Raw genomic sequence first — 20,533 nt, 5'->3', positions numbered from 1 at the left:
AGCACGTTATCCGCAAAGTCTCTGGTGGAAGCGCTCTCGGTACCTAGAGTAAACATCGGGAACGGTTGTGCTACAGATGACCTCGGCTTTCCAACTCAAAAAGCGCGGGTCTTGCCGTCGCGTGCTCAGACCACGGAGAGGACGTCGCTCCGGACAGTGCGCCAACTGCGCCTGCACGACCATGTGGTGAATAGACACAGTGCATTCCACACCGCGGCGCCGCAAGTACGCAGGCAGAAACGATACACAAGGGCGGTCCGAGCGTGGAGGTTCGACAAGCGCAACCAGCTGCCAAGCCCCAGCAAAGGCCACAATAGAGGGGATGGAGAATAATGCCCCTGATCGACAGGAAGGTCGTTTTGTTGAGGAACCAGAACCCGTACCTCGTAATCACCGTCAAATGTTACGAGCTACCAAAGTTCCCCGGTAGCATAGGCGAAGATCAACAGGTTCGCTGGGCAGACATGCATGTCGATGGTTGACGAGCCAGAATTTTCCCATCGAACCTTCTCGAAATCGATCTTCTATGGACACCGCGCAGTCGTCCACGGTACTTAGGTACGGAGTACGGAGTACTGTGGTAGTAGTTAGTTACCGATGGGCCTCTAGGCGTGGTTGGGCAGCCGCGAGTGGCTCGTACGGGTGGAAGCCACAAGGCCCCTCGGCTCCATGGTTTCTCGCAGGCACTCCCGGTCTATTTGCGGAGTGCTGTTGCTGCAGTAGCAGCTCGGAACGACCAAACAGGCCGTTTCAGCTGCTCAAGTGTACCCAGCACTCGCTTCTGAGATGAGTCTTAATGTACCGTGGTAGATGCCCGCCCCCGATCACGATCAAACTGCAGGACAGTGAAACACGAGCCATCTTCATAGACCACCAAGCAGCCTGGCAGCGTTGGTCGCCAGATCCTGCCACCTGTAACAACTGCCCTTCTCTTTGCGCGCCTTCGCAGAGAATACGCATGGCTTGATTTGACTTTCCAAAGGCCCACTGTGTTGATATGGGTCCCGCCGTTCATGAGCAGTCAAGAGGGCGCGCCAGTGGCCAGTGACAACAGGACCGAAGCTTTCCCTGCTGGCCCTGGTCCAGTGATAAATGGCTCCGGCCGCGCAGGAGTCCATCAAGGCCTAGAATCCAGAAAAGACGCCAACTGTCATCCTCGACCGTCCCCACCCATGATTGACGCTCCACAGCAATGTTCTGCATAGCCAGGCGCCTGTGCCTAATCCTCTCCGGTGTTCGAATGCCCATGTTACTTTGAACTCAAACGGCCTCGAAGACGACGGCACTGTACCTGCAAGTGCTCCAACTGGTCCTTGGCTGTGCCCCGTTCGGCCCCAGAGCCATCGAGAAAAGTCGCTCGCATCTCGTCGTACATGGTTTCTTCTCGCCCGACACAGCCGAGTCCTTCTTCGACATCTGTCCTTCCTGCTTCAACTGTCTCTTCACCGCAAACCCTTCGCTTTAGAAAGGCTGGCGGGAACATTTCATACTCGCGAGCTTCTGCATTAATTACGCACTCTAATAATTCTTGTCCTTCATGCGGCCTGAAAAGCTTCTTTTCTTGCTCCCTTGATATCCCGCCGACCGGAGAATTCCAGCTCCGCCCACAGATATCGTCGACTCCCTTGCGCTTGGACGTGCTTCGTCGACAGCTTTGATGGGCTTGCGACGTTGATCTCGCAAATGACCACCCGGCCCCTCTTGCTGGACGATGGCTTGCCCACAATATCAAAACGGCTCCCAGTTGTCCAAGTCCAAGAATTGCCATTGTGTACGCCAATTAGAGAACAAGGCGACGAGAGTACGTATGGACTTGTTGAAGTTGTTGGGAAGTCAGCCGATGGTCTTGATGGCAGCTCGAAGATCATGCTGATGGGCATGGGCTTGAAGAGACCGTACAGTGGAGGCGAACACATGGGACACAGAACTTCGCGGCCCGGGATACGAAGGAGGTCGTCATCGATAGGATCGCCTAAGGACGTCAGAATGGACCATAAAGACCATGGCAGTCAGGAACAGCTCTGTGTGCGCTTGCACAAGGCGGGAACCGTGGACACTGCGAAGTCTTTTGAGGTCAGAGTCGAAAAGGACAAACAGAGGGACAGCAGGCGCGACCTGTTCAGAGAGTGTCCGTCGCCATCAGAGCAAGCGGCTGTGCCCAGCGTGTTGGGACCTTTGCCGCCACGCGGCTGGTACAATCCCTCTCAATTTCTCGGACAATCTCTGAACGGGCCTTGTGGGATCGTGGCACCTCTAACACCCCCGGATGACATCGACTCCTTCAAGTGGGATTCCCCATCACACACGCAACCCGCCGAGGGAGTCCGAACAGTGCCAAATGTCGGACCAAGCCGCGCGCAGGGTCAGAGCCAACACACCCAGACTCGGACTAGTTCTACATCGCGCCCCTCAGAGATACAAATGCCAGAGCTATCGGATATGGCAGGAGGCGACTCAAGCAGACCTAATTGGCTTGGACGGGCCTGCCAGAAGCTTGGTACGACAGTTCGGCTTGCTATTTGGAATTTACTGACATTTTTCTGTAGTGTCTCCTCTTGGAAACTCGAGCACTCAGCAACAGGTGCAGATGGTGGCCCAGGCATTACCTGCGAGACCCAGCTCCGCCGACATGCGTCAAGTTATGGACAAAGTAGTCGAAGACATCCAATCTCAATTTACGATACCGCCCTACATCACAATCACCCATGCTTATGTTAGTGCTCCCCTCCCCTCCAGACAACCATTCCCTACTTGGAGCAGTGATTGGGATTGAGTCGTCAAGAACAGGGTATGCTAATGAACATTTCCAGTTTCAAGCCATCAGTATGGATGAAGTACCGGCCTCACCTCCCGCGACACCGAATGCGCAGTCCTCCTCCAGCGACGACTACTTCCAGGACCATACGATTTTTACACATGCTGCCACTGTCCCAGCTTACCATTTCCACTACGGTGCCGTTCAGCCCGGAGGTCCACGGCCGTCGAATATCATTGCTGCACCGAGCAGCATACAGATCTCGATCCTTGAGCGCTACATCCCCCCTACAACGGCCAGAGAAGTGGAAGATTTCTTTACACTGAGTAGACGCTCCTATCTGGCAGATCGATTGCTCGAGCTCTCGTCGGATAATGGTTCTCTGCTATTGGTATATCCGACCAAGCGAGGAGGCCAAGCATTTGCCAACCGATACATTGGGCCTATTATCGAACCCTTTCTTCGCCAGTTCATCCTGTTGAACAGTCTCTATACTGAGATCGCGATGAAACTGGGCCGGATGGCAGCAGTCAGCGGGATGAAATCTTTCGAGGAGATGACGGCGCTATTGGCCGCTATGTGCGAAGCGCTGAGCCGAAGAGCGCCGGCACGCGGCTTGCCCAGTCGTTACAATATTGTCCATGCAGAAACCGCCGAGGTGGTGCTGGATCGCACGCTCTGGAGAGACTGGTACATCGAGCAAGAGAAGCCTCGCCTTCGCCAGGACCTGGTAGACTATCACAAGTCTGGCGGGCGGATGCCATCTAGAAGTGGGCAGATTGAAATCACACCAGGCATGTTGGCGAGGGAGGTTGTCGATGGGATCCGCCAGAGCCGGGAGGTTGCAGGAGATGTTGGACTGGAAGTTGGCGTGTTTGTGATTCGGCGGTCCACCGTTGTGTAATGTCAAGCATTTATTGGCACGGGCGGTAGGTGGCTAAAGGTACAAAAGGGCATTACGTTGTTGAAGCAAGGCGTTGCAGGCTGGATTTGTGCTTGAGGTCAACCTGGGAACAAGGGCAGTTGATGAAGCAATGAGATACCCTAATGAACGACGTGTAATCCGTTTGATTATGACGACCGTCCCATCCATAATTTCCACGACATCGCTAGATATTGCAGCGCGTGTTGGCTATCCCTGCCTCACATTAACGCTGATGCCTTTGATGGAGGTGTCATTGGCAAATCTCAAGCATATCACTGTGAACAGTCATATGTGCGACGAGTTCTGCCAAACAATCAATTACGTGTGTTGTTGGGAAACGTCGATGCTCAAAGCATATGCAGCACGCAAGCTACAGCTACAGTAACCACAGATGAACTTGTGTGGCAGTCTCCGAAAGCGAAATTACTGGTATACGGTGTTTCGAAACTTTGAGGTTTCGCGATAAAGCAGTCACACAAAGACTCAAATTGGTTGACGACCTCTTCCAGATGATTCAGCGTCCACCACAAATCCTCCACCCATGCGGAAGACCGCTTCGGGCTTTCTCTCGGAGACCGGATAGATGTTCCTTCGCCTTAGTTCCCTTTCCTGTCTATATGCCGTGCGCCTGCGGCTGGGAGAAAAGCCAAGTCAATCTTGCGTCCTTGATTTCCTTGGCTTAGCTTGGTGTCTAGCGACGTCCTTATCGATTCGTCGTCATGAAAAAATGGGTTGGCAATCTTCACTCCGCGCTATTGCCCAAACCTGAATCGCGTCCTTTTATGGTTGTCCGCGATTGATCAAGTCCAGGGCAGCATGCAGCGGGAAGCCCACCTGGAGCTTTTTTAGAGTCCGTCCGTGTTTGAAGATCAAGGTCGCAAACCCGTCGATGGCTTGCTGAATCGAGCCAGATGAACTTGTGGCCACCCCCAACAACGTGTTGACTTCCACTCTGCTTCATACCAGCTTGCCGTCGCGATCATTTTCGTTGTCGGTGATGTCTGTCGCTCTTGGCTGAGTCGCTTCTGCCGCCGCCCCTCGTTTGGCTTCCTGTCGCGCCTGCTCCGTGAACAGACTGCGGTTGCGACTGCCCGTCGCTTCGCCCTGCGGCTCAGCTTGTCCTTCTTTCAAGTTTCTTTCGCTTAAACTTCACTCGCAGGCGACAGAATCATTCAAATCATTGCCTTTCAACGGGCCTCTTGTCTTCCCTTGCACATATTCTTTCGTTGCTGCGGGTGGTTGATCTTTGCTACCACTCCTGCTACGCTTTTGAGCAACCCAAACTCAGATTGCCGGTCTTGCGAGACCTCATCAATAACTCCTCTTAATATTCTCTCAGAGAAACCAACGATCAACCGAGTATCAGAGATCTCGACTGACGATGATTTCTCTACGAGCCTCTGTCCTCCTGCTTTTTGCGGCCTTTTGGCTTGGGGTGAACGCTATTCCCACAATCTCAGCAGTCGGTTCCAAATTCTTCACCAGCGATGGCAAGCAGTTTTTCGTCAAAGGCAAGTCCAGGGTCCCTTGAAGTCCACGTGGCGTGTTTTGCTGACTTCAGCTCTGCGCACAGGTGTCGCCTACCAGCTCGTCGAAGATGATCCTCTCGTGAATACCACCCAGTGCCAGCTCGATGCGTCTCTCATGCAAGAACTTGGTGCCAACTCGATCCGTGTGTATCATGTGGATGCGTCCCAAGACCACTCGGGGTGCATGAATGCTTTTGCTGCTGCTGGAATCTACTTATGGGTGGACCTCGACAGCTTCAAGACATACATTCGCTATGTAGGATCAAGAGAATTTGAGGTTGAAGAATAAACGCTGATCGTTCACAGGCAGATGAGTCGTCATGGAATGCGACCAAGTCAGACTCTTATCGAGCTGTCTTGGACGAGTTTCAGCAGTATGATAATACTGCGGGCTGCTTTGTTGGCAATGAGGTGCTCAATGTTTGTGCGTGGCATCTCTTGCTCACCTGACTCGAGCGAGCCGCTAACAATGCAACAGTGGAAGACTCCGGAGCTGCTCCTTATCTCCTCGCGGCGGCGGTCGACATCAAATCCTATCGAGATGCCAGAGGCTATCGGAAGATCCCCATCGGCTACTCGGCCACGGATACTGCGGTTCTTCGACCCATGCTTCAAGACTATCTGGCTTGCCGTCCTAATGCGACTGAACGCCTCGATTTCTACTCCTTGAACAGCTATGAGTGGTGCGGAGACTCACCTGACTTCCAGACTTCGGGTTATGTTGGCCTCCAAGCGCTTGCCGAAGATTACCCGATTCCCATATTCTTCTCGGAGGATGGTTGCAATACCGTTCCGCCCCGGACTTTCAATGACCAAGCTACCATTTTCGGCCCGGAAATGGTCGATACCTGGTCCGGTGCCATCATCTATGAATGGATTCAGGAACTGAACAACTACGGCCTTGTGGAATACGGCCCCGCCGTCGGACCAGAAGTCAACCAGGGTTCAACCATTGTTCAAGGGTAAGTCTATTGCTGACAAAGATGCAATTTGATACCCTTTGGAGCTAATCATGTACAGTTTCACCCGTCAAGGAGTGCCTACTCCTATCTCGCCTGACTTCAGCAATCTTCAAGAACAGTGGAAGACACTGAACCCCACCGGCGTCAACTCGGCTCAGTACGCTGCCACGGTCAAGACAACTGCTCCATCCTGCCCAGCTTCGACTGCAGGGGGATGGACAGTGGACCCCAGCGCGCCTCTCCCCACTGTTGGAGCAGAGGCCGTCTCACCAGGTATGCCAAGCGGCCTGCCAACTGGCAGCATTACCGTTGCCACCACGGCGCCCGTTTCCCCTTCTCCTACGTCGCCCTCTGCGTCTATCACTTCTTCTCCCGTTTCGTCGCACGCATCAACTTCGCAGACCAGTAGTACTTACAGCTCGACAGTCACCTCTGCACGGGGCAGCACGACTGCTTCTGGGGCCGCCAGCTCGGCGACATCACAAGGAGCTGCTGCCAGAGTGGTCTCCGCGCCCCCCTCGTTCAGCAATGTCGGATTCATGGGCATGGTGGTTGCTCTGGTGGCAGTGGGCGCAGGAGTCATGATTTGGCTATGAGCGTGGTTTTCTACTCGGCTGGACGAAGATGCTCATCTAACGAGTAACGAAACATGAATGTCGGTTTTCTATGGTTGTAAGCACTCAAATGTGCCAGGGCATCATCGCGCAGAGGTTGTAAAGCGGACAGTGCCGAAGCAGGACATGGATTGTGCGCAACCAGCATTATGAGGACCAGAAACCAGCAATAGATTAATATTAATCGAGAGGGTTATTGTGGTCTGTCAGCTCTGATGTGCGCTAATCGTGGCGGAAGACTGCATAGGTAGCCACTATTAGCGTTGCTCAGCCGCGAATGATTTGGCAATGAACTCGAAGGAAGCACTGTAATGCATAATTCGGACAGGAGCACATCTCTCCCGGTTGCTGCGGCACGGTTTGAAGGTGTAAGCCAGCTGCTGTAAGGCGACCTGAGCATTTTGACACGAAGATGGTACGAGTCATGTTGGAGGCACCTCGAAGTTAAGACTTTCGTCTGACGGTCCGAACAGGGGGTGCCAGTCTTGAGGTTGCCTTTTAGGGTTTTCGTGTCCCCCGTGCTCTTACCTCAATCAGCCTTTCCACTCCCTTCGCTAGACTGCATACGCGTGGGAATATTGTGATTCGCCGGCGTATGTCAGCTAGGCTGGTTGATCCGACATCTTCGGCCGATTTAGAAGGGCCAAATAGAAATCATTTTGGCCTGGCTCAATCTAACACGCGAGTGACTGCATTGGTAAGGTTGGGATTTCCGGCATCTGATCCACAAGCGTTTAACTCCGGCCGATGGTGACGCATGTAGTAACCATTTTTTCATCCTCACTCTCCCTTCAACGGGTCTTTTTGCTCGACGGAGAAATGCCAATATGACGTTTGTTCAACACGATCTTCGCTAATAGATGTGCCTGTATATCTTCAATTGCCGGATTTGCCCCTGCCCACCACAGTGAACCCAGAAGGAGGTGTACTCGTCCCATCTGAAACCTGTGCTTCAGCAGTGCCCTTAACGCCGTCCACAGTTGTCCCAACGAGCTTACCAATCCGTTCCCCTACCACGTGGTCCGCATCTTCACTGTAGTCCGCAATGTCCGTCCTCTGAGGATGTCACTGAGTTCATGATCCATCCTGAAAAGGACCCTGCATTCCTTCAGATTCACCGCCGGGCCGTTTCCCGCCGTTGATCTCTATTCGCTCGCTTTATCCTCTTTCTAGCTTCATACCTACGTCTCTCGCGCCTTTCAAGGCTTTCATCTCTTCTTCCAGCCACTTTAGCGTTTTGTTCTTGACCCCCAAGCAGTCGTCCGACAAGTCGCTTCATACAAAACCTTTCCGAAGGTACTCGACCACCTGGGACGAGGAGGTCTTGGACTGGCGAACGTCATCAGCGCTTTGGATTGAAGACTGGAGCAACCGACAAGATGTTCAACCAACATAGCGGGGAGATGTTCAGGCGTCGCTACCGCGAGGAGCGTAAGCACACTAGAAAACTCCAAGCCTTTTCTACATCTACTGACCAAGGCAGCGCCATTGACAAATTTACACAACATCGCCTTTCCTGGGCAGTTGTTACAGGACACCAGTACAGCGCCGTCTCCTCATGATTCTGGTACGCCGTCAAGGAGTCGCAGCCCAGAACGAAATGGGACGTGGGGCGAACGAGACGTGGGAGGGACCCTCAACCGAGAAGAGGCAATGGCCGAGTTCGAGGAAATCAGGCGAGAGATCTCCAAGATCAGCTTGCAGCGGACTGCCACCCGGGAATCAGGCGCGGAAAAGCCCAGGACTTGGTTATCGAGGGGTCGCTCACGACCGTCGCTGGCCCGCACCAGGACGACAGCCTCTCGAGCCACCAGTAACGCGACGGATGGCGATTGGGACAAAGAGGCTGGTCCCGAGCCGGTGGGAGAGGATGACCTCGATCTTGGCGCCTTCCTAAAAGATGGTCACTTCGAGAAGCGGACCGCGGCTGGAGAGTCTGCGAAGAAAGTGGGTGTGCTGTACAAGAATTTGACGGTGAAAGGAGTCGGCGCTCAAGCTACATTCACCAAAACTCTACCAGAAGCTATCGTTGGCACTTTCGGACCTGACCTCTACCGACTTGTCACCAGATTTGTTCCCACACTTCGGTTCGGAAAGCCGCCCCCAACGAGAGACCTGATACACGACTTTACTGGCTCGGTACGTGATGGGGAGATGATGCTGGTGCTCGGCCGTCCGGGGTCGGGTTGTTCGACTTTCCTCAAAGTCATCGCAAATCAGAGGGAGAGTTTTGCAGGTGTAGAGGGCACGGTCACCTACGGCGGTATCCCTGCGGAAGAGCAGAAAAAGCGTTACCGTGGCGAAGTCAACTATAACCCAGAAGATGACCAACATCTGCCTAACTTGACCGTATGGCAAACGCTCAAATTCGCACTGATGAACAAGACGAAGAAACATGAGGCCAGTACCATCCCAGTCATCATCGATGCTCTATTGAAGATGTTTGGCATTTCTCATACGAAAGGCACGCTGGTCGGCAACGAGTATGTTAGAGGCATCTCTGGTGGCGAGCGAAAACGGGTAGGCATTGCTGAGACATTGGCAACGAAGTCCAGCGTGGTGTGCTGGGACAATTCAACACGCGGGTTGGATGCCTCCACGGCGTTGGACTACGCCAAGTCACTCCGCATAATGACCGATATCTCCAATCGAACGACCATTGTCACGCTGTACCAAGCGGGTGAGGGCATCTACGAACTGATGGACAAGGTCTTGGTGATTGAGGAGGGGCGAATGATATATCAGGGTCCTGCAGACCGGGCAAGACAGTATTTCATCGACCTGGGATTCCATGCCCCCGAACGACAGACAACAGCGGACTTTCTGACTTCAGTCGGCGACCCGAACGAGCGCGAATTCCGAGATGGCATGGAAGCCTCGGCACCCAAGACGGCTGCGGAGCTGGAGGCCGCTTTCCGCAAGTCCAGCATCTATCAGGAAACCATTGCCGACGTGGATCGCTATGAGAAGGACATGGAGAAGTCGAATTGCTCCGACACCAGGCAATTCCAGGAGGCAGTCCAGGAGCAAAAGAGCAATAGCAAACTGGTCTCGTCACAGTCCAGCTACACAGTCTCCTTCTGGCGTCAAGTCATGGCCTGCACGCTCCGAGAGTTTTGGCTCTTCTGGGGAGACAAGTCTACGCTGTACACCAAGGTCTTCATCATCATTTCAAATGCTCTGATCGTTGGCTCGTTGTTCTACGGCGAGAGCCTGGATACTAGCGGTGCATTCCCGAGGGGTGGTGCTCTGTTCTTCTCAATATTGTTCCTCGGCTGGCTGCAACTGACTGAATTGGTGCGGGCCGTTAGCGGTCGCGTGGTCATATCACGGCACCGCGACTACGCTTTTTACCGCCCTAGTGCTGTGGTCATTGCCAGAGTCATGCTTGACTTGCCGGTTCTTCTGGCTCAGGCAGTGGTCTTCACCATCATCCTCTACTTCATGGCAAACCTTGACGTCGACCCCGGCAAGTTCTTCATCAACCTCCTCTTCGTCTACATCAGCACTATCTGCGTCACGGCACTCTACCGCATGTTCGCCGCCCTGAGCCCGAGCATTGACGACGCCGTGCGCTTCTCGGGTATCGCACTGAACCTCCTGATCCTCTACGTGGGTTACACCATTCCAAAGACAACCTTGACAAGCGATGTCATCTGGTTTGGGTGGCTCTATTATATCAATCCAGTATCATACTCGTACGAAGCAGTGTTGACGAACGAGTTCCATGGTCGAGTCATGGAATGCTCTCCCTCGAATCTTGTGCCTCGAGGACCCAACGCAGTGGCGGGTTACCAAGGATGTTCTCTGACTGGCGCGACTGTCGGCAGCACTCAGGTTCGTGGGGATGCCTATTTCGAAAATTCTTTCGGCTACTATAGATCCCACCTCTGGCGCAATTTCGGCGTGGTCATTGCCTTTACGGTGCTCTACATTCTCATCACCGCCATCGCGTCCGAAGTTTTCTCTTTTACCGGCGGCGGCGGTGGAGCCCTTGTGTTCAAGAAGACTCGCAAGGCGAAGAAAATGGTAAACGAAGAAAGCAAGCCATCGGACGAAGAGAATGCCGCGGTACCTGGTGAGCCCGTCTCAAGTGCATCTTCAGACACTATGACGAAGGAGCAGAAGCAAGAGACTGTAGGCATCGCCGAAAGCAAGAGCGTCTTTACTTGGGAGAATGTTGAGTACGAAGTTCCATACCAAGGTGGCAAGAGAAAGCTGCTGAACAAGGTCAACGGCTATGTCAAGCCAGGGGTTATGATCGCCCTCATGGGCGCATCTGGCGCTGGAAAGACCACCCTTCTCAACACCCTATCCCAAAGACAGACAATGGGAACTGTTAGTGGAGACATGCTTGTTGACGGGCGTCCTCTTGGAATCGAATTTCAACGAGGCACCGGATTCTGCGAACAGATGGACCTGCACGATGAGACCGCCACAATCCGAGAAGCCCTGGAGTTTTCGGCCATTTTGAGACAGGATCGGAAAGTCCCCAAACAGGAGAAGATTGATTATGTCAACAACATCATCGAACTATTGGAGCTCCACGACATTGAAGATGCCATCATTGGCTCGCTGGGCGTCGAGCAGCGCAAGCGACTTACCATTGGGGTTGAGCTGGCTGCCAAACCAGAATTGCTCCTATTTCTGGACGAGCCCACCAGCGGTTTGGACTCACAGTCGGCCTTCTCGATTGTCCGATTTTTAAAGAAGCTCTCGCAGGCCGGCCAGGCAATCATTTGCACAATCCACCAGCCTTCTTCCATCTTGATCCAGCAATTCGACATGGTCTTGGCTCTGAACCCAGGCGGCAACCCATTCTACTTTGGACCCATCGGGGAGAACGGGTCAGCAGTGATCGAGTACTTCGCCAAGAGAGGCACACAGTGCCCACCAAACAAAAATGTAGCTGAGTTCATTCTCGAGACTGCGGCCAAGGGAGGCAAGCGTCGAGAAGATGGCAAGCGCGTCAACTGGAACAAAGAGTGGCTGGAATCGGAGGAGAATGCCTCGATGCTGAAGGAGATCCAACGCCTCAAGGAAGAACGATCCAAGGAGACACCAAAGGCCGCGACCGAGCAACATGAATTCGCCGCGCCCGTCCAGTTACAGACGTACGAGCTCATGAAGCGCACGTTCCGCTCATACTGGCGCGATCCATCATACCTCTACGCGAAGCTCTTCGTGAGCGTCATCATCGGCATCTTCAACGGGTTTACCTTCTACAACCTCACCGACTCGGTGGCATCGCTGCAAGAACGATTCTTCACTTCCTTCCTCATCCTCCTGATCCCACCCACGATTGTCAACGGCGTGGTGCCCAAGTTCTTCCAGAACCGCGCCCTGTGGGAAGCCCGTGAGTACCCGTCGCGCATCTACGGCTGGTTCGCCTTCTGCACAGCGCAGGTCGTTGCCGAGATCCCATCCGCGGTCGTCGGCTCCGTCATCTACTGGCTGCTGTGGTACTACCCGACCAATCTGCCCCGTGACAACGAGACGGCTGGGTACATGTTCCTGATGACCATGCTGTTCTACTTCTTCATGTCGTCGTGGGGCCAGTGGATCTGCGCGTTTGCACCCTCCTTCACGGTGATCGCCAACACGCTGCCCTTCTTCTTCGTCATGGTCTCCATCTTCAACGGCATCGTGCGACCGTACAGCCAATTGCCCGTCTTCTGGAAGTACTGGATGTACTACGTCAACCCGTCGACGTGGTGGCTGAGAGGTGTCTTAGCGGCGACACTAAAAGACGTCACAGTCCGATGTGCCCAGGGCGAGTCGACCCTGTACAACGCCCCGCCGGGCCAGACCTGCCAATCATACACGCGCGAGTTCATCAATTCGTCGGGCATGGGGTATGTGACCACCATGGCCAACGGCACTTGTGCGTATTGCCCCTACGCCAATGGGCAGGAGTACCTGTCGACGCTGAACACCAAGCCCGACGAGCAGTGGCAGGACTTTGGCATCTTCCTGGTCTTCACCTTCTCGAACTGGCTGTTGGTGTACTTCTTCATCTGGAGCGTTAGGGTCAAGAAGTGGACCTTTGGGTTGGGTTATCTGTTTGGCCGGGCTGAAGAGTTGATCAAGGCTGCGAAGGGCGTGGTGCAGAGAAAGTGAGACGGTCGCATCAGAGAAGCATCAAGTGGACTGACAAGTGGTTTATTGTGTGGGAGAATGTGGTGCTACTGACTCGATTGAATCGAAGAATCGGATGCAGTGCAATCCAGTTGCATCGAGCAATACTTGAGGCAGTACCTTGTACTATGTAAGCCACGGAGAGCAGGTTAGCTACTACATAGGTGCGATGATTGAGTAGAGCAGAGCAGAGCATGGCGTCCATATCCGGTTGGGTTGGTGACAATAACTGTGCCAAATAGGTCATAAGAAGAAAAGTAGGTTGATCCCTGTTCACTCACGAAAGGAAGCGCCGCTGTGATACAGTACATTCTCGTGCCTTTTGATGCCTCCTTGCCTTACCTATGGCATGTGATTACAGTAACTGACGAAATGCGTCTCCCGCAGGAAGAAGAAGGCGTGGAAAGGACCAAATCATCCTCACCGGACCACCAGTTTTCATCGTGATCTCCTTTATCTCGATGCCGCCCTGCAACTCAGCCTCCGGAGGCCCGCTGATTGATGGAAGGAGAACGATTTGACGACATTGCATTGATCCGGAAATCTTCAGTAGGGCGGTATATATCATCTATTCAGCGAGACGTCGAAGATATCAGCATTCCGAACATCTGATTATGCCCAGTTGATGACCTGCTCGTTCTGCCAGAATTGTCCGTTTGACCCCTTGATATCACCTATGGCCAACAGCACAGGCGTCTGCGCTCCCTGGTCCGGCGTCTTGGACCCTCTGCCCTTGGTCATATCAGTGTTCACATAGCCCGGGCAACAGCTGTTGACCAACACCTTACTCCCACTTGCGGCATTCAATTCTGCAATCGTCTTCGTCATCCCAATGACACCAGCCTTGCTGACTGCGTAACCCGCACTAGGCCAGTCCGACGAATGCGTCCCTTTTGAGACGGCCGAGGCGAACTCGTCCATCAGCTCGGTGATTTCTTCTGGTTTCTTGGCCTGGAGGAACCGTGTTCTGATTGCGTCAGAGTACTTCGAGTTGCTCAGCTTGCCCGCCATGGAGGCGACATTGACGAGGCGGCCTCCGTCCTTGAGATGCGGCAGGAGTTGTTGTGTGGCTTCAAGAGTGCCGAAATAATTGCAGTGCAACGTCTTTTTCACCACGTTCTCGTCAAACCCGTCCATGGCCACCCCTGCATTGTTGATCAGAAAATCGATCCCATCGGGATGTGTCTGTTTTATCTTGGCCGCAAAGTCGTCGATGCTCTGCTTGCTGTCGATGTCGAGCGGGAGATATTCCACGTCTGTGAGGCCGCCTTGGCTGCGCAGCGCTTTGGCTTTTTGCAACTGTGCATCTGTCGTGATGGATTCGAGGGCGGCTTTGCCTCGTTCTTCGTTGCGCGCCGTCAGGTAGATGAGCAGAGGACCGGTGTTGAGGGGCGACTTGGGATACTGCAGGGCGAGTTGGCGGACGATGGCCAGGCCGATGCCCTTGTTGCCGCCGGTTACGGCGCCGACGCGTGCGTAGGTGGTCATTTCGTTGTCGACAGGGTGAGGTAAGTGCAATGCAATTGTATACAATACTGAGAGCTTTATTATTCAGGTACAGTACCTTTCTGAAGCCTACCTTCGGCGTTAGGCGATAGCAATGGACGTGTCATAGACCCGCACGCGCATTCGTGGGGATGGTGTCTTTCGAACCTACACAGTAGGGTCCTGGTCGCTGTCGGCGTGTAGAATTGAAATCTCGTTCGCGTGCGTCAAGCGCAGTTACCACAGTCTGAACGAATGCTTGTCTACAGAGAACGAGCCGCGCAGATTGTCCAGTGAAAACCCGAAACGGGTGGCTTCTCAAGAGTTATGGACATGGCTGATCACGTGCTGCTTTGGTTTGTGTGGCCGCTCATTGGAGGGCGGCGGAAGCTCGCTTCCGAAGCTGCTTTGAAGCCGAGGCCAACCGCGTGGTGGTGACGTTCTGCAGGATCGAAACCGCCGAAGCATTTCCCATCGAAGAGAGCGCAAATGTGAAAACGGTCGACATTTCCTTTCTCCAGCTCTGCATCGGTCCATAGAAGTCTCGATGGCCTCCAAACATGTTTCCAGGCCTTTGCTGAGGCTCGTCTCACCTACGCAGCCATGTCGTTCCTTCTCGAGAGCCTCCGTATCTCAGTTAACAGCTACCCCCGCACATCGTCGAGCTGCCAGTTCTCGTAATGTGTCACGAGCCACGAGACCCCTCTTCGTAGCTGGCCAACGAAGAGCCATATCCAGCAGTTTACAGCGTCGATACGCCGAGGCTGACGAAGGGTTCGATCCCGCCACGATCGAACGCGAGTCCGACGAGGTCGACGTCTGCATTGTTGGTGCCGGACCCGCGGGCTTGAGTGCCGCCATCAGGTTAAAACAGCTTGCCAATGAGGCCGGCAATGAAGAGTTTCGGGTGGTGGTGCTGGAGAAGGCGGGTGAGGTGGGAGCACATATCCTATCGGGCAATGTGTTGGAACCAAGAGCTATAGAGGAGCTGATACCAGACTGGTTAAGCGAAGACAATGAAAATCGCTTTACTGGAGCCACACCGGCGAAGAGCGATACAATGAGATTCCTGACAAAGAGTGGTGCGATCCCTCTACCAGCGCCCCCACAGATGCACAACAAGGGCAACTACATCATCTCGTTGAGTCAATTTGCGAAGTGGTTAGGCGAACGGGCCGAGGAGATTGGAGTCGAGATCTACGCTGGATTTGCGGCTGCGGAGATCTTGTACAACCGTGAGGGTGCCGTCAAGGGGGTTGCGACAAACGACCAGGGCGTAGGCCGAGATGGGAAAGCAAAGGCCAGCTTCGAGCGAGGAATGGAGTTCCACGCCAAAGTGACGTTACTGGGCGAGGGGTGCCACGGCAGTCTGACTAAACAGGTATCGAGGAAATATGATCTGAGGAGAGACTGTCAGCCTCAGACATATGGCCTGGGCTTAAAGGAAGTGTGGGAAATCCAACCGGAGAAGTTCAAGAAAGGTGAGATATCGCATACAATGGGGTTTCCCTTGAGCAAGGACACCTACGGTGGTGGCTGGATGTACCACTTTGGCGACAACCTATTGAGTTTGGGGTTGGTGGTTGGCCTGGACTATTCCAATCCCTGGCTTTCCCTATATGGCGAGTTTCAGCGGATGAAGCTGCACCCGTTCTACAAGTCCGTGCTGGAGGGTGGCAAGTGCATTGCATACGGTGCCCGAGCTCTCAACGAAGGCGGCTTTCAATCAATACCAAAATGCTCGTTCCCAGGTGGCGCTCTGATCGGGGACACAGCCGGTTTCCTCAACGTACCCAAGATCAAGGGAACGCACACGTCGATGAAGTCCGGAATGCTGGCCGCCGAAGCTGCATACGAAGCTCTCCAGAACAACAAAGGTGAAAACACCGTCTTCCTGTACAACTATGAGGATGCATTAAGGCAGAGCTGGATCTGGCCGGAACTCAAAGCCGTGCGAAACATGCGGCCATCATTCCACACTCCGCTCGGCATCTACGGTGGCATCATGTATTCTGGCCTGGAAGCCTTTCTGTTCCGAGGCATGACGCCCTGGACGTTGAAGCACAAGCAACCTGATTGGGCGGCCACCAGGCCCGCGGACCAGTTCGAAAAGATCGAATACCCGAAGCCTGATAACGAGATCACGTTTGATATACTGACGAGCGTGTCTCGGACTGGGACCAACCACGAAGAGGATCAGCCCGTGCACTTGCAAGTCAAGGACTGGAACGCTCATGCCCAGAAAGAGTGGCCGAAATATAAGGGAGTGGAGAACCGGTTCTGTCCTGCAGGCGTGTATGAGTACGTAGAGGACGACACGAAGGATATTGGCGTGAGGTTTCAAATCAATGCCCAGAAGTAAGTACCTGGTGTCTCTCTATCTGCTGAGATACGAAGCTGACAAAGGTCCAATAGTTGCATTCATTGCAAGACGTGCGATATCAAGGTGCCGGATCAGGATATCAATTGGCGGACGCCCCAGGGAGGCGAAGGACCAAGCTACAGTATTACTTGAGACCCAGCAGAAATGTATATTTAGAGCTCGTTGATATCGGCGATTTGAGAACATGCAATGCCCTCTAAAGACGTGTACCTTGGTATAGCGATGGGCTCTCCGATCGCTCTCGAGTCAGTCTTACTGCAGGTACGATCGGAATGTGTACAGTACAGAGATGGTTAATGCCTCCTCGCGTTTGACGACTGAGTCGATGCGACTGTTGATGCGTCTGTCTAACAACTTGGGGTGCTATAAAAAGGTTGAGAATGAAGCCGGACATAAGTATAAGGAATTTTAGAGCAAAATGAGCAATCTTGAAGCGAGTGTAGCTTGCTACAAGAGGCACTGGTTGACAGGATCCATTCAACAGTGGTTTCTTAACCGTCGACGACCCAGTCTAGGTCCTCTATTCATTGCTCCTTTCGTGCCGTTTCGAACTCCGCCATCCTCAGTCCCTGCTAGCAGAGGTCACCTAGGTCGCATGGTCGGCCCCAGAGAGATCCAACCAAGTTGAACCGCTCGGGGACTAACCCACTCGCCCTCCTCGCGCGTCGTGTTCTGTGCGTTTGCGCAAGCCTTGGGCAGAGGACGCTGGCGCGACTCTGCATCCAAGCCGGTTACTGTCTCGGCAGTCTGCTCCCTCTGCCTGATCTGGGCTTTGCGTGTGCCTCCCGGCCATACCCTCGGAGCCTGCTGTCGCACAATCTCGAAGTCGACCGAGCTGAACAGAAGACCTGCACTCACCGAGTACCCGATATGTAAATCTGCGTGATACTCGGATCTTGCCCGCCGCGGGCCGCGCGGAATGCGCCATCCTACCGGTCCCACTGGTCCGGGGTAGGGGTGTTGGTATTGACATTGATATCGAGGCCTACCGCGTACTCGTACGCGAGGCTGGGTGTGCGGGAGTCGGAGGGGGACCTGGGTAACGCTCTTCGCAGTAGGTGTAAGCGTGCTGGTGCTGGCTGTCAAGGTGAAGTTGGGGGTACTCGTATCCATGGTTCCCATATCCTATCCTATCCTATCCTGTTCTTCATGCGATACGGTATGGCTGGATGTCATGCGAGTATGTAGTTCAAATCCAGCTGCGCGACTCCTACCTACCGTAGTGTACCAAATCCTAGCGACTGTTCTTTTTGACGCAATCAGATGGTCGCGGGTGATAATACTCATCTATAACTTGGATAGCTCAACGAGCGGGAAACCAGCGTTTTTGGCGTGGGTTGAGCCTCGCCTTCCCTCTGGCGTTCGACATCACTGGCAGTGAGTGACTTAGCTGCCACTTTCGTGACACTTAGCAGATACCACAACCGCCTGTACCTCATTTGTGCTTTAACGAAGCAACAGTATCAGACGCCCGACGATCTGTACCCCGTTTGTGCGCTATCACAAAGCGACACTATCAGACACTCCGACCATCTTTCTATCTCATTTGTGCTGTCACAAAGCACGCACGCACGCACGGCTGATGCGGCAAACGCACCGACCAACGTTTCCCGGTTTTGCAAGTACCGTGGTCACACCGAACGACCATCTTGAAAGGTTCGACAAGTGAGTGACGTTGGAGTACCGGCGTGCCGATATCCAAAGAGCCTAAATGGCGATGCTAGATGCTCAAGTCGCAAGCGGGGTATACTGGTGATCGTCATTGTCGCAACACCTCGCTCAAGCGATCATGAAAGACCAACTGAACAAGGCAGGTCGATCGTTGTATACCGGAGATGCTTTGTCAATTACCATCATGGTTGGAATCGAATTCAGCCGAGATATTTTAGATCGCGGCTCGATTCGAGTTGGACGAAGAGTATTTCCTCCGCACGTTTCCCCAGATCGGTGAAGGTCTTGGAGTACGTATGTACTCCGTAGTCAAGCTTCAATACGAGGTACCTACGGCATAGTACAGGGTAACGAGATGCAGCTTCTTGGTCGCCTTTGTTTGTCGGCGGCGACGGTGGCGGCCCTCTTCTGTGCTGCATCAGCAGCGCCGGCTTCTGGATGCCCTTCAGCGTCTGCGAGCCCATCCTTGGCCACCAAGAATCCCCTGCTGCCGAATCCATTCGAGTTCTTGTCTGGAGCACCCGTGTCCAGTAAAGCAGATTGGTCGTGCCGCCGCGAGGAAATCTCGGCACTGTTCCAACAGTATGAGCTTGGCATCAAACCTGGTCCGCCCGAGCACCTCGAATCCAACTTTGGGGAATATGCAAACGGCACGGGTGGTAATCTCACCTTGACCATTTCAAACGGCGGCAACACAATCTCCTGGACGGCCACGGTCAAGTACCCCAACACGACGACTGGGAGTGGTCCGTACCCAGCACTCATCGCGCTCGACCTCTTGACGGTACCGGCGCCAGAAGGTGTCGCCATAATAACGGCCTTCGTGTCCGAGTTCGCACAACAGGACAACACCACGTCCCGGGGAAAGGGGCTGTTCTATGAGCTTTATCCGGACACATCGCCCCAAGCTGCTGGCGCGTTGATGGCCTGGGCCTGGGGCGTCTCGCGCATCATGGACGCCCTCACCACTACCACCACCACCACAAACATTGATCCCGCGCGGGTCGGTGTTGTGGGTTGTTCTCGATGGGGCAAAGGCTCGCTCGTCGTCACTGCGTTTGAGGAAAGAATCGCCCTGGGCATCATCCAAGAGTCAGGTTCCGGCGGTGCAGCATGCTGGAGATTGTCCGATGTCGAGAACGTCAGCGTCAATGGTAGCGACACCGTGCAGACGGCCCACGAGATCGTCGGCGAGAACGTCTGGTACAGCCAGGAGTTCGAGGTGTTCGCCAACGAGACCGACGGCACGCAGAGACTGCCATTTGATCACCACATGCTGGCTGGCCTTGTGGCTCCTAGAGGACTCTTTGTTGTTGATAATCTCGGCTTTGAGTGGTTGTCGCCTTGGAGCAGTTATGGATGCATGACTGCTGCGCGGGAGATCTATAGGGCCCTGGGCGCCCAGCAGGCATTCGGGTACAGCGAGGCTGCTAACCATACGCATTGTCAGTTTCCTGTCGCCGACCAGGGCGCCGAACTCGACACGTATGTGAACAAGTTCCTGCTCGGCCAGCAGATCCAGTCGGACGTGTTCAGGACGGAGGGCAACTTCACTTTTGATCTGGCGCAGTGGATTGATTGGGAGACTCCAATGCTCAGCTGAACGTCAAGCGCAACTGATTGACTGGGAGACTCTAATGCTTAGCTGAACGGTCAACTGATGACTCCCGTTCGGAGGCGACTGCCTCCACCTCGTGCTCAGGAGCAGTGTAGCACTGAGGTCGGTTGGAAAGCATCATCACTGCGATCGTAGCCTGTACATAGGCGGATGGTGTAGCAAGCTCAGTCATAGGAGGGCAGTGGTCTGACCGAAGAACATACCGCAACAGGGACAATGAAAGGCTCGGGTCTATCACTGGTGTCTGGCCTCGGTTCTTATCTGACGCGGCTGCGTTCAACACTACTCACCGTACGGAGTAGTCCATAAGGCCATAATTGCCCTGGAGAATTGCTTCTGTATCTACAAGCCACCTTGGAATCCGTCAAAAATAGCAGAACACGCATACAAACAAGCCAGGAGGCAAAGAGCAACATGTTTGCTAGCTCAGTCAACCCGGACCACTGACTGGCC

General features: G+C 53.9%; 6 protein-coding genes across 6 annotated transcripts; 5 read left to right on the top strand and 1 right to left on the bottom strand.

Annotated features, from left to right (window-relative positions):
* Positions 1-1,986: 1,986 nt before the first annotated feature.
* Positions 1,987-3,659, top strand: A1O7_07717 (uncharacterized protein; the record flags this gene model as incomplete). Its single annotated transcript, XM_007761714.1, has 3 exons — positions 1,987-2,497; positions 2,547-2,713; positions 2,811-3,659. 3 exons carry the CDS (start codon positions 1,987-1,989, stop codon positions 3,657-3,659), a joined length of 1,527 nt encoding a protein of 508 aa, XP_007759904.1.
* Positions 3,660-5,061: 1,402 nt separating this feature from the next.
* On the top strand, positions 5,062-6,767 carry A1O7_07716 (uncharacterized protein; the record flags this gene model as incomplete). The annotated part of the gene is made up of 5 exons (XM_007761713.1): positions 5,062-5,202; positions 5,268-5,465; positions 5,516-5,633; positions 5,688-6,171; positions 6,230-6,767. 5 exons carry the CDS (start codon positions 5,062-5,064, stop codon positions 6,765-6,767), a joined length of 1,479 nt encoding a protein of 492 aa, XP_007759903.1.
* Positions 6,768-8,164: 1,397 nt separating this feature from the next.
* A1O7_07715 (ATPase) lies at positions 8,165-12,905 on the top strand (the record flags this gene model as incomplete). The annotated part of the gene is made up of 2 exons (XM_007761712.1): positions 8,165-8,216; positions 8,269-12,905. The coding sequence occupies 2 exons, from the start codon at positions 8,165-8,167 to the stop codon at positions 12,903-12,905; spliced, it is 4,689 nt and encodes a 1,562-aa protein (XP_007759902.1).
* Positions 12,906-13,535: 630 nt separating this feature from the next.
* On the bottom strand, positions 13,536-14,411 carry A1O7_07714 (uncharacterized protein; the record flags this gene model as incomplete). Its single annotated transcript, XM_007761711.1, has 1 exon — positions 13,536-14,411. One exon carries the CDS (start codon positions 14,409-14,411, stop codon positions 13,536-13,538), a length of 876 nt encoding a protein of 291 aa, XP_007759901.1.
* Positions 14,412-14,955: 544 nt separating this feature from the next.
* A1O7_07713 (electron-transferring-flavoprotein dehydrogenase) lies at positions 14,956-16,923 on the top strand (the record flags this gene model as incomplete). Its single annotated transcript, XM_007761710.1, has 2 exons — positions 14,956-16,766; positions 16,824-16,923. The coding sequence occupies 2 exons, from the start codon at positions 14,956-14,958 to the stop codon at positions 16,921-16,923; spliced, it is 1,911 nt and encodes a 636-aa protein (XP_007759900.1).
* A 1,894-nt stretch (positions 16,924-18,817) lies between these two features.
* Positions 18,818-20,065, top strand: A1O7_07712 (uncharacterized protein; the record flags this gene model as incomplete). Its single annotated transcript, XM_007761709.1, has 1 exon — positions 18,818-20,065. The coding sequence occupies one exon, from the start codon at positions 18,818-18,820 to the stop codon at positions 20,063-20,065; it is 1,248 nt and encodes a 415-aa protein (XP_007759899.1).
* Positions 20,066-20,533: the final 468 nt, after the last annotated feature.

The sequence above is a fragment of the Cladophialophora yegresii genome, assembly GCF_000585515.1.
Source record: "Cladophialophora yegresii CBS 114405 chromosome Unknown aczIN-supercont1.5, whole genome shotgun sequence".
NCBI classification, from domain to species: domain Eukaryota; kingdom Fungi; phylum Ascomycota; class Eurotiomycetes; order Chaetothyriales; family Herpotrichiellaceae; genus Cladophialophora; species Cladophialophora yegresii.
Note: the sequence above shows the minus strand (reverse complement) of the source record. Positions and strands in the feature narration are given on the sequence as shown.